This window comes from Ooceraea biroi, chromosome 4 (assembly GCF_003672135.1).
Source record: "Ooceraea biroi isolate clonal line C1 chromosome 4, Obir_v5.4, whole genome shotgun sequence".
Classification (NCBI taxonomy): Eukaryota; Metazoa; Arthropoda; class Insecta; order Hymenoptera; family Formicidae; genus Ooceraea; species Ooceraea biroi.
The window spans coordinates 12,683,060-12,695,059 of NC_039509.1; the positions used below are offsets into that span (position 1 = coordinate 12,683,060).

The 12,000-nt window shown below is 45.6% G+C and overlaps 1 protein-coding gene across 1 annotated transcript in view; it reads right to left on the minus strand.

Annotated features, from left to right (window-relative positions):
- Window positions 1-12,000, minus strand: part of LOC105278587 (MOXD1 homolog 2) — a 192,013-nt gene that overhangs the window by 46,691 nt on the left and 133,322 nt on the right. The window contains exon 3 of the mRNA XM_011337793.3: window positions 2,509-2,658. Within this exon, the coding sequence (XP_011336095.1) occupies window positions 2,509-2,658 (150 nt within the window). The remainder of the gene's footprint in view (window positions 1-2,508; window positions 2,659-12,000) is intronic.

Below are 12,000 nucleotides of genomic sequence, written 5' to 3' on the forward strand. Positions count from 1 at the left end.
TACTCCATTCTTCTGTTACATGGTACATAAAAACGGCAGATGGAAAGAAATAATCGCGTATTGAGAAAGCGGAGCTTTTTTGCTTCTTAAACGAGAATCCATTAACCGAAAATATCACTTAATTCGACATTACGTAACGCAGGGGAATTCGATTTACCGCGGGCGAATATTTATGAACACGTATGCCATTTATCCACGTGGCATCGAGCGGCAACCTCGATACCGACGTGGCTGCAGCGAATTATGCACGCGCGGGCAGACGATGAGATCGCATCGAAACGAGCCCGGCCGAAATTGATGCGCGATAATAATACGATCACGTGGAAAATCGAGCCCCGACGATTGTGTGTTAAGCGCTGATGGTCGATAACAGGCCACGCGCGATTCCGTAGACGTGATAACCAAGTGACGATAATAGAGGCTAATAAGTAGTCGGGGAAAACGTCGGTCAAGCGAAAAAATGCCTGCTTATCTTCCAAATAACTGTATACGGCATGTGCCCGAAAGGTATAGTGAATTTCAGGATCTGCAATATGTACATTGCCTCGCTTAGACGCATTTTTCACCTCTGCAAAAAGCTGAAAAGAGAATTTCTGATTTTTCATGTAAATTTATTGTCTTCTGTTAGATGATTAATCAGAAAATTCAAAGTAAACAATTACATCAAGAAAATTGTCAAAATAGTTTTTGTAATTTAAACATCAATGTGTTTCCGCGACGTCGAGAACAAACGAGACATGTTGCAGTAGCAATATTTTCAGCGTACTTCTCTCTACTGGTATCGAGCATACAAAGGGATTTCATACCGAAACGAATTTACGCCACGACTCAGAGGCTGCTCTCCTTGCGGACGAGGTAGAACTGCGCAACAATAAAATTTCTTCCTCGGAGATCCGAGCTGCTACATTTGCGAGAAGTTTAAAACCGCGCGATAAAACAATATGCTTTAATTTATTTAAATATCATGTAATTCATTTCAGTCGAAAAGAAAATAGTTATTAGCATGATTATGTGCGAAATTCCTCTTTCGACCGTTGACTTTATTCTGAGATCTAGGAGTGATATCCTGCAATAATTTAACCTTTGAAAAGCACATACAGGTTCCGTGTTTAAAAGACTTAGCTTTGTAAATCAATCACGTAAATCCAAGTTTAATTAAAAGAAATCTACCTCGTCGTAATTTGTAGTTTTATTTGAATCTTTTGATTTCTTTCTCTCAGATTATTATTGCTATTATTGTAATCTATTGTAACCTATCAGACTGCCAAATTTTATATTAATCTAGTATCTACTAATTTAATATTGTACTAGAGAGATTTTTCTCATTAAATTTTATTAAATTAAAACGATTTAAAAAATTAAATTAAAAGCTGCTCCAAGTTAAAAATGCGCAATTTTTGCGAATGCCTGCACATTTCTTATCTAACGTGAAGCGTGTGCGAGTCGCATTATTGCTTCCCTTTATCCTCCCTGGAATCGTTTCTTGCGGAATGCGTTCGGTCAGTTTGAATGCACGGATGCAGTTAAAAATCGCGCAAGTTCGCGCTGACCAGTTTCCTCTGAAACGAAGCTCTATTTCGCGGATTACCGAGGAACATAACTGCATATCGATGGTGTTATTAGTGGAAGCAAGCGGGGTTCTAACGCAGGGGCGAGCCGCGGGAGGGATGCGGGGGAGGATTTAGAATTTAGATCTTTACACGACCTCGTCGGTCGCCATAAATTTGATGTTGCACGGCTTAAAGCGGATCGCGCAACACCCGGCGCGTAATCTCTTTTCTTCTGCGGGTTAAACCCGCGCCGTGCCCCGTCGTCGCGCAGCGCGGGCACGGCTCTATCGCGCGCGATCTATTTCCGAGTTAATTACCAGCGAAATAAAGAAGTAGGTCGGCCTGTCCTCCGGCGAGCGCGATGGAATACCTCGCGCGGGTGAATCGCGATAACGAACCGCCGAATTTAATTCGTGGCCCGGCCTCAGAACGCGAGCGGTGTTCGCAACACTTTTGCTACCGCGGGTGTAATAATTAAATGAAGTAATTAACCATATACCGGTACACTGCAACTGTGCGTGCTCTTTAAAGCTGCCATGTATTATTTCGACAATCAAGTTTTAGTTTTAGTTTTAACATACGCGTACACAAAGGGGATACAGAGAAATTTTGTCTCTTTTCCGGTACAAACGAATTTCCCATCTTTGTCAAGCAAACAAAACGAGCGCGCGCGAGTATGTATGCGTTTGTGTGTGTAATCGCATTTTGATGAAATAAGCCTGGCCACCCTGGCGAGATATTTAATACGAAATTTGCACGGGGAGATAGATCCGTTTAACTGATTCCATCACTAAATAAATTCCGCATTAACCCTCCTCCAGGGAGACGCGGGTGCGTTTATCTCGGCAAAAATAGTGCAGGATAAGCGTGGCGTGTAAATCTCGCGCGCGCGCGCTTTGTGTGTACTTCGCAGGAAATTGTCCTGCGCCTTCCGTGCTGCATAAATCGCATCACCTACCGTGATCTTCAGGTCCCGCGGGTCGCATGTGTCGTATCGTCTGCTGAAGCGGAGCACTGTGTGCGTCTTGTTCTCGTAACCCAGTAACAGCCGGTAGTCCTGGCTCGAATCCATCTGCGGGTCTCTGCTGGCGTCCTTCACATGCCGGTCCTGGAAACAAGCGAAGACTTAACGTTAAACCCGCGCCAGCAGGGCCATAAAGCATAATGCATCGTCGAGATGCTCGACACACTCGCTCGCTTGCACTCGCGACACCCCTTCTCCGAAAAGCTGGGTCGATCGTTGCAGAAAGGACACATGTTAGCACAGAAAAAATCCCTAGTAACGAAGAGACGCTCTTACGGATATTTATTGTTGCGTATAAATTTTTTAAAACATTTTCGTGTTGTATGAATTAAATAATAGGTAGATAACGGGATAAAGCTACAGAGGAAGCTGATGGATATGGTTTCTCGGTGCCGATAATTCTCCGGCAAGGTAATATCGACAATATCGGATATTCCAATATTGCAGCGTTATATAACGAATGGATTAATATTGCTTGACGTTTTTCCGACGAATTTTCGTTGAAAATTTTAATATTGGACAACGTGTCAGTCGTCAGAAGGAGGAGAAAGATATTAGCCGTTACTTAACGAATCGCGACGGCGAACGTATCAGCACTCGCAGCGGGATCATCAAGCTCAATTTCAGGCGTAAGCCCGATGTATACGGGAAAAAGACAGGCTGTCCTTCCTCTCGAGATGCGAAGCCGCGCGATCGTCGACAGGCGGAAACGCGTCATCGCGCCCGCTGCGATTATCCCGTTCTATTCGTTTTAAAATCCATCCGCGATGCCGGCTCGTTACCGTTAGCAGTTAACGACTGATCGGTCGTCGACTCGTACGTACGTAAATGAATAGACCCGTGCACCGTAATTTGCCCGATAGCATCCGCGTTCGCGCACGTCTTTAACAGCTGCCTCATTCTGTCTGGCGCGCGAATGACGCGAAATTGGATACACCTCTCGTAATAATAATCGATCCTTGCGACGTACGATCGTGAGACCGGCGAGTGGCCAATTCCCATGCGTGACTTACGTGCGCACTTACAGTTAGCCCCGGAACATTTCCAAGGACCGGCAACGCGCTCCTTCCGCGAGATCTCGCGTGAAATATGAATTATTACTCGACCCTGCTCGACGACACGCGGCCACATCTGCGGTTTTTTCCTCTCCTCGCTAATTTTCGCTCCACTTCGGCGAGCGCGCGCTCGCCGCGATTAACATTCTACGGCTCGGCCAGGGGTGGCACAGCGCTAACTTGGCATTTAAATCGCTAAGTTCTTCCCGGTGATTTATATGCCAAGTTAGCACTACTACCAGCGGAATTGCAGTGCCAACGTTTTTCTCTTTTCTTTTCTTTGCCTCTTTAGATTTCTTTCGAGCAAGCCGACTGCAACAGAAGCATGGAGTCCTCGCAGCAATTTTTTCTACCTATTTAGGCACTTATCTTGATCCAACTTCCACGTTTATCTTTTCACGATTCATGCGGTCGTCTGTCTGTTTTGTCTTAGCGTCATGTCGATAAGAGATCTCGTCGGTGTGCAAAGTTCGCACGTACGTGGTTTACGTTTTACGTGTGCTGCGAAATTTTATGCATGCGTATTACCGTGCGAGACTTAACGCGCCGTGTCTAAGAAAAAACGTCAACCAGAACGCCGGTACTAGCGACGCAACGTACATTGTAAGAATATTTACTAGGTTGTCGGAACTTTACGGGGCTGCATGTACTAGATACACGACATGCTCGACTAGAGTCTAAAAGGGTGTTCAAAAATGCTTCGATAAGGAGATGCAACGAATTTATAATGACACTTTTATGGGTCTCCTTCAAGTTTAATCCGCGTTTGCGATTCTTACTTCTTTATACGCGCTTGACCTCTCTCAGGCACACTTTATTTTCCCGTGATTTTAACATTAAAAACGCTCAATGATCACAGCAGCAACTAAGTTTTTTCGTTAACTGTGTAACGTTCGTTCATTTCGCTCGGAATACGCCATCGGTCTTTTTATCGCTCGTGCGCCGATTTCTTGCACGATGCCGATATTAGAATGCCATTCTATCGCCTTACAAAGAAACAGCCCTCGCCGGCAAAAACCGGCGCCTGCTTCGCCCTTTCCCTCGCCGATCGAGTTTCTCGTTCACGACGGCCATCGTCGAACCGAGACGATCCCTCTCTTGAACGTAAGGGAGACAAAGGGCGAGGACTCGTGGAGGCACAAGTTAAGGCGAATTTGCACGGTAGATTCACGATGGTGATATTGTTTCGCAGGAATCCTTGAAAAAGCGGAAGCAGAATGAATATTATCTTCCGTGATTGGAACGATAAAAGAAACGGATGCTCTTGTCCGCTTTCGTGTTCACGTTGCATCATTAGGAAGTGAATCATGCGAAATGGAGATGGGAGAAATGGGATTCCATCCCGCTTCTGAGAACGAGACCGTAGCAGCTACCAACGTTCGAGATACTCGCACCTTGCGAGCTGCACGACGGCGTTTCCTCGTTTGAGCTTCTTTATTGCTATTTGGACTAATCACGTGCAATAACAACACAAATTGCGAGTTTCGCGTTCGAAGTGAGAAATTGCGGGTTGCGAAACGCGTGATGAGAGTTGAAAGTTGGAAGTTGAGAGAACTCGGAGCTGCGAGTTTAGACCGACAGTTTACAGCCGAGAATTGGGAGTTTATAGTTGACTGTTTACTTGCACGGACTTACATTCGATATTAGTGTACGTATTGCTGGAATAATTTGTAATTGGATTATTATCTAAATTGTAAATAATTTTTTAAATTCCCTCTACCGCTCTCTCTTTCATCTCTCTCTTTCTCTTTTTCTCTATCTCCCGCGTTGAGCTTTTCGAGGAATATCGAGCATTCGATCGGCCGCGATCAGGTAGCCCACTTTTGGCGCGATCCGCGCGATCCGCACAAAAACTCGCTCATCCAATTTATTTCGGGTGATTCATTCGAGGCAATCATTGGGAGCGAACCGTGTAAATTCGGCTTTAGCTGGGCAACTCGTCGATCCCTTAAGGATCGAAGACAAGTTTTTACTGCACGAGATTCCGCGCCGCCGCCTCGATATAATTATCGCGGCACGTCTGCTCTCCTCGGAAGAAGCGCGCCGACGCCTTCGGTCACTCTCAGAAGCCATTGTTCTATTGTAAAATATGTTTCCATCGTCCCGTAGATCCGCCGTCTTGTGCGACTTTCCGACGCAGCTTTATTAAAATTTCATTTGGTCGCGCAGCCGCGTACCTGCGCGTGCTGCGTGATTCCCGACGAGTCACGCGTGTTATGTCGCCCGCCCGGGTACCCGACACTCCTCATTCTTGTCTTTTATTCTTTGTTTCTTTTTTCCTTCCGGCTGACGTTCTCACCTGGGACGTCGCCTTTGCGGTCGTCAAGATGTGCCAAGAAAGAGAGAACAGAAACTCGACTCGCGTTCAGTTTCAGAAAAGCAAAGGCGCGAAAATACCTTATTCTAAGAAAGGGAAGCGAGGAATGAACAAAACCGGGATAAAAAAGAAAGAATAAAAGAAAGAAACCATAAAAGAAAGGTACTAAAATGATGAATCAGCGAATCAATTCAGAACGTGCACAGTGTGATATTATTAGGATCGACTTTTTTTTGTTTCTAAAACAAACATGAAGTTAATTGCTTTATTAAGAGTTAAAAAATATTTTAGCATCATTTTCACACGACCGTGCTCTTATGATTGTAATTTATTCATGTTCTTATCTGGCTTATAGACCGTGTGTGCCCGGCGGTCCAGGTTCCTTCTTGGTGCAACTGCCTGCGGATGGTATGCGGTTACTCAAAGGTAAGAAGACCGTCTCTGACGAAGGATTCGAATTCTTGCACGAGGAAGGGCTTTACCACCGGCGACGACAAGGCTTTGAACCCTAGACAAGCCGGTATTGCTTCCAAGTTTGGCGTTCTGATGAAAAATTGGAAGAGATGCGCACGCGTCCATGCTTAGATGCCTCTCTTGTCTCGTAGCCGCCATATCGAAGCCGTATTTTATCGCGATGATGGCGTACGGCAAAGAAATATGTTGTATCTCGAGAAAATTGCTGGATCGATCGAGAACAATGACGACACTGTGTAAGATCGTCACGATGATGAGCGATAACACTTTTCCAGATAAACTGCGCAAGTATCACGTCGTTCGAAAAATGTCGCTTTTCTCTTCGAGAATATCGGATATCGTTCGATATTAATTAGACTCCACCGCGTTAGCGACGTCTCGAGTTTCGCCTCGGTCTTTATTATCACGGAATTTCGTTGGAATTCCCTTGCGAGAGACAAATTCCAGCGACGCCATCCATCGGCATCGCGAATCGCGTTATCATCGATCGCGCTCGTGAAAAATTACACGAGACGGACTAGGCGCGGCGCGCGTCGCGACGCCTCGTCTCGCGTCGCGACGCGATACGCACGAACTCGCGCGAAACGATGGAGTAATAAATAATTTGCGGACTCGTCTCCCTTTTTCTCTGTCTCTTTCTTCCTTCGTTCTTGCGCGTAACTTGTTCAATTTCCGCCCCCCGCCGTCGGAAGTGGAGAGCATATTTTTTCCACCCTCCGGCGCTCTTTCCGACCCGCCCAAGACATGAGCGATCGAAAAGCCAGACCGCCCACCTACGGTAGTCCACCATCATCCACCTCCAGACTTTTCCACAGCTCTCCTTCGACACTCTTGACATCCCGCGAAAACGCTCAACCCTTTTCTATCTTTTCCATCAAGAATCACGAGAGCCAGCATGCGTCATCAATTTCGCGGGAGTCCAATGCAAGAATCGTATGTAGATAGGATCGTTCCGAGACTTGCATGAGTTCTTAAAAGCTTCGCTTGCGAAGAAATATCGGATCGATCATAGATCGTGTGAAACACATTAAACTTTTAACATCATTTAACATTTAACATTACCGAAAAAATGTTTTTCTTCGTTTTCATCAGGTTCTCTTTAACGACAAATCATCGTCGTGCTGTCAACAATTGTCTCTTGTTTTTTATTATTCACGTGTCCGTTAGAGAATGCGGAATGCAATCGGAGCGGATGAACTCTCGGGCTAGTTACGCCGGCCGAAATTGCTCGTTACTTGCGATTGGACCTCCCCTGCATGTTCGTCACGACGCGAATCCGCGGTCGACGGCCGATAAAAGGAAATCGGATCGGGACACGTACGGCTGTAAACTCGCGCAATGTACGATTCTCCATTTCGCGTCGAACGGGCACGTGGGATGCGAATTTTCGCTCGAACCAACAGCGGAGCGGTGACAGCAATCGCGTTCCCTCTCGCACCGCGTAATAGTTTCGCCGGAGCGTTATACCGTATCGAGCGGAAAGCACAGTCATATTCTATTCCATTGTCATTCGCCGAACTTGCTGGAGGAAAGCCGCGTCTCCAGGTTTGCCGATAAATATGCCGTCGTTGCAACGGCAAAGTCGCGCCAAGCTGCACTTTCGGCGGATACGATTCTCTTCAGGCGAGGCTCATACGCATCGAAGAGAGATAGAAAATGGGGCAACATTGACGATGATTATTTCGATAGAAATTTGCACGAATTTTAATACGCCGCGTCGATCGCATTCAAAGAGGTCCGCGCACAGTATACACGTGATATCGATCCTTGCTTCCATGCTCGTCCATGTACAATAATTGCGCGTGCTCGGCCAGCCGTTTATACAAATATGTGAAATAAAGAAAATAAGTATAATAACGATAATAATGGAGGATATAACATCGGCTAGCTATGCTTTATGATATCAGCTATTGATATTCATATGCCGGATTAGTCCGTAATCGCGAAACATCAGTGACATCAACAGACATTATCGGTATCCAATTACGCCGCTTTGTGCATACTGGGAGCTTTGTTTCCGCGAATGTCCGTCTTTCCGTTCTATCGAGCACACCACGCGAGCGCACGATCAATGTGTTACACAGAGGATGCAAGAGAGAGAGAGAGAGAGAGAGAGAGAGAGAAAGGGGGGAGGGAGAAATAGAGAGACAGATACCTGTACTCTCTCTATTCCACGCAGGTCATCGCACGCATGCAGCACGCACGTACGCATTCAGTAACCGATTCCGCATGCCAGACAATTATAGCAATTATGCCGACCCAATTCACCGCGCGCATTATTACTTCGCTGCGACGTCGTCGATGCCGAAGCGTCCCGTTGCGCCGATCAGACGGCTCCTTGTGCAAATGACACAAGGCTAAAAGCGAATTACACAAATCCACGACTTAATCTCCGATGATAGTCACGCTGCTGTAATCATTCATGAAAACAGACGAACGAAACTATCATTCGCGTTAAATAATTAAAAATTTTTCTTTATGCCATTTGCTTAAAATATATGCGAAACTGAATTGCCTATATATGATTAACTTGATTTCTTAGGAAATAACGTGAATATTTTCTTCTTAAGCATAACTTTGATCATTTTTATAATTTAGTCATGGAATAATGTTTCGAAAGAAACTAATTAACCTTTGATACCTCGTACATTAAAACATGTTCGGTCGAGACATAATTTCTGACAATTCTCGCATTTAATGCCTCGAATTAAAGTTACTTGAAGCGGAGGCAGTTAACGTTAAACGAGCCTGAACACAGGTTAAAACGCGAAATAGCGGATCCATATTTAACAGGAAAGCACGAAACGAGCGGGCACACGAGCCCGAGTCATACGATCCATCGTCAATCTTTCGTGCTGCCTTTCGATTGAGGTGACTATTTGATCCTGTGAGTGTGTGCACATTACAGAATTTAATAATTATAGGCGTTCCAATTCTCCAGTGACAGCCTCTAATGACGACGCTAACGACAGCACGACAGTAAAATGAATTCTCTGAAAAATCGCGCAGACGAGTAAATCGCTCGATCATAGTCCACGTCGATCGCACACGCGAGAACGCGGCTCCGTTTCTTCGGTAAACGTTACGACCATAATTAGACCGCGAATACCACGGCGAAAAATCGATTTCGCGGTGCATCACGATTCTTCCACACAAAATAGTCCTCAATTTCGTGGATATCGACATTCCAAAGGTCTGTAAATCGACTTTTATCGCGAGCGGTTGGCCTTCCGTGTCTTCGAAGTAGCGCAAGACACGAAACGTCTCGTCTATCACAGAATTCCGACTGCTGCAAACATTTTCCGATTTATTTAGCGACCCTCGTCGAAATTGGAGTGCTCGTTTAGTCCGTTGTCCTCTCTCACAGATCTCATGAATTCTCCAATGTTGCGCTTTCTCGTTCGCGACGCGAAGTACATACTTCGCTCGATAAATACGCATAACGAGAATGACAAAAATGGATGAAAAAGGTCCCATCGCCGAAGGGGAAAAGGGAGAGAACTGGTCGTGCCTTGTTAGAAAGTGCGCACAATCGCGCTCGAAAATCGCCGGGATTTCATTATCGCGCCGGGTTGACGGCGGGAAAAGAGCGGGCGAGTCTCCTCCAGTCTCCTCAGCATTTAAAAGTAATCCGAAGTCCGGAGGGCAGTGTAAATTGCTTTTCACGGCGTGAGGTTGCGGACGGCAAGGGATCGGAAGATAGATCCCGATGTGCCGCCGACTCCTTTGAGTGATGTGCAAATAGTCTGCCCCCTTCCAGGTCCCTTTCGCTCTCCTTGTCCTCCACGAGGCGGGCGCCTCGTCAATGACCGCGGCACCCGAGGAGATAAAACCTGGTTCGAGTACCCGGTCCTTGAGGAGATAAGAGCCGGAGCACTCTCGCGAACTCGCCTATACTTATATACGAGAAATTCCAGGGTTAATGACGAAATCGGGAACTAACGAGGAAAATCTTTAGGATCATCCAAGCCGACACTTGCGTGTGCAAGTCTCGTCGATATTGTAAGATTGTAAGAATGTTTCGATATTTAACAATCACTTGCGAAATCGCATTCTATTAGAGAAGCGTTTCATATAGAAATACATGAAGCGATAGGAAACATGTATCTCTTAATTGGAAACGTACATCTTGCTAGGAAAATCATATCTCTTTCCTAGCACGAATAAAAAGATGATGTCAAATACGTTCTATGTTAAATTTTTATATTAGCCGTTTCTCTCGCGCGTATTTTCGGATTAGAGTAAATCTTAGAGGAGAGGGGCTGTAGCCGACGTGCGGCCAGGAAAGATCGACGATACATTTGGAATAAATATTTTATTCAAGAAGGGCCATGTTGCCTCGGAATTTCAAGCAGCAGCTTTAGACGAACCGTTCCAACGAACGAAAACAATTACTGATACGCGAGATAAGCAGAAAATTTCATGAATATCAAGAAGCGCGTGGTTGCGAATTTCATTCAGGTTCACGCTACACTCTCGCATGAAAATGTAACTCGCCATTTATTAGAATGCCCCACGCTCTCGATCATCTCCCCGCCTTGCGTTTTTTATGAATTTCATTAAGCAGGCATATTGTACATAATACATTTTGATAAAAATCTACATAAATAATATAAAATTACGTTCCTTACGTGCATGTACGATCGACAATTAAATAGATGCTATCGTGCATTCTTGTATAAAGTTTGAATGAAAAATGTTTAATTATCGTGCGTAATGAACACGAGCAGATCTTAACTGTCGCCGGCGGCATCGAAATTTTAAGAATCAACCGGCAGCGGGAACGTATTTCTCAATAGACGGAATTTATGCTATCGCACAAATGCATTAGGCGGAAATATCGCGACAAAACACGCGATCACGAATGGCACGTGACTGCGAGAGACCGTCTCGTATTTCGCTCGCACATGTGGATAGTGCGCTTTTACAGGCCGCGAATCGAAACGGTGCGGCTTTCGAAATTTGTGCGGTGGTATAAAAAATATAAAGGGTGAAATCATGCGTTCGCGCAGCGTGTGTATCGCGACGGCTTTTTGTCTTCCGCGCTACAGTTGATTCGAGGCAGCATTCACCCGGCACCGCTCGACAAAACATGTCATGCTTCGCGGATGCAGAGTGTTCATTCAACTGGTGCACGCACGCGAATCATCTTTGTCCGTATATGATGCTGCGTATTGAAATCGCATTGCACTCGCTGGATCTTGAAGTTCGATAAATCTTGAAGGTACGAGCATGACGACGATCACAAATTGCTCCATTCGAGAAACCTTCCTCTGCGGATACGCGAAAAGCGTGTGTTCTAACAAAACAAAATTAAAATACGAACATTTTTTAGTGCTTCAGTGCGCATCATTCAGCTTGAAAAATATAGACGCGTCAGGAAAACCGCGCCAAGTATCGATGATACTCAATCCCGACCTCCGTCCAATCCGCCTCCAATTCTGACCGTATAATACGGCCTTTACATTTTCCACGTCGCTCTCGACTTTCCCACGACGAAGAATGGATGAGTGAGAGGAAGAGAGCGATGCGAGCGAGCCCGGTCGTCGCGACGCCGTGCCGCGGCTCGCCTCGAAAGAA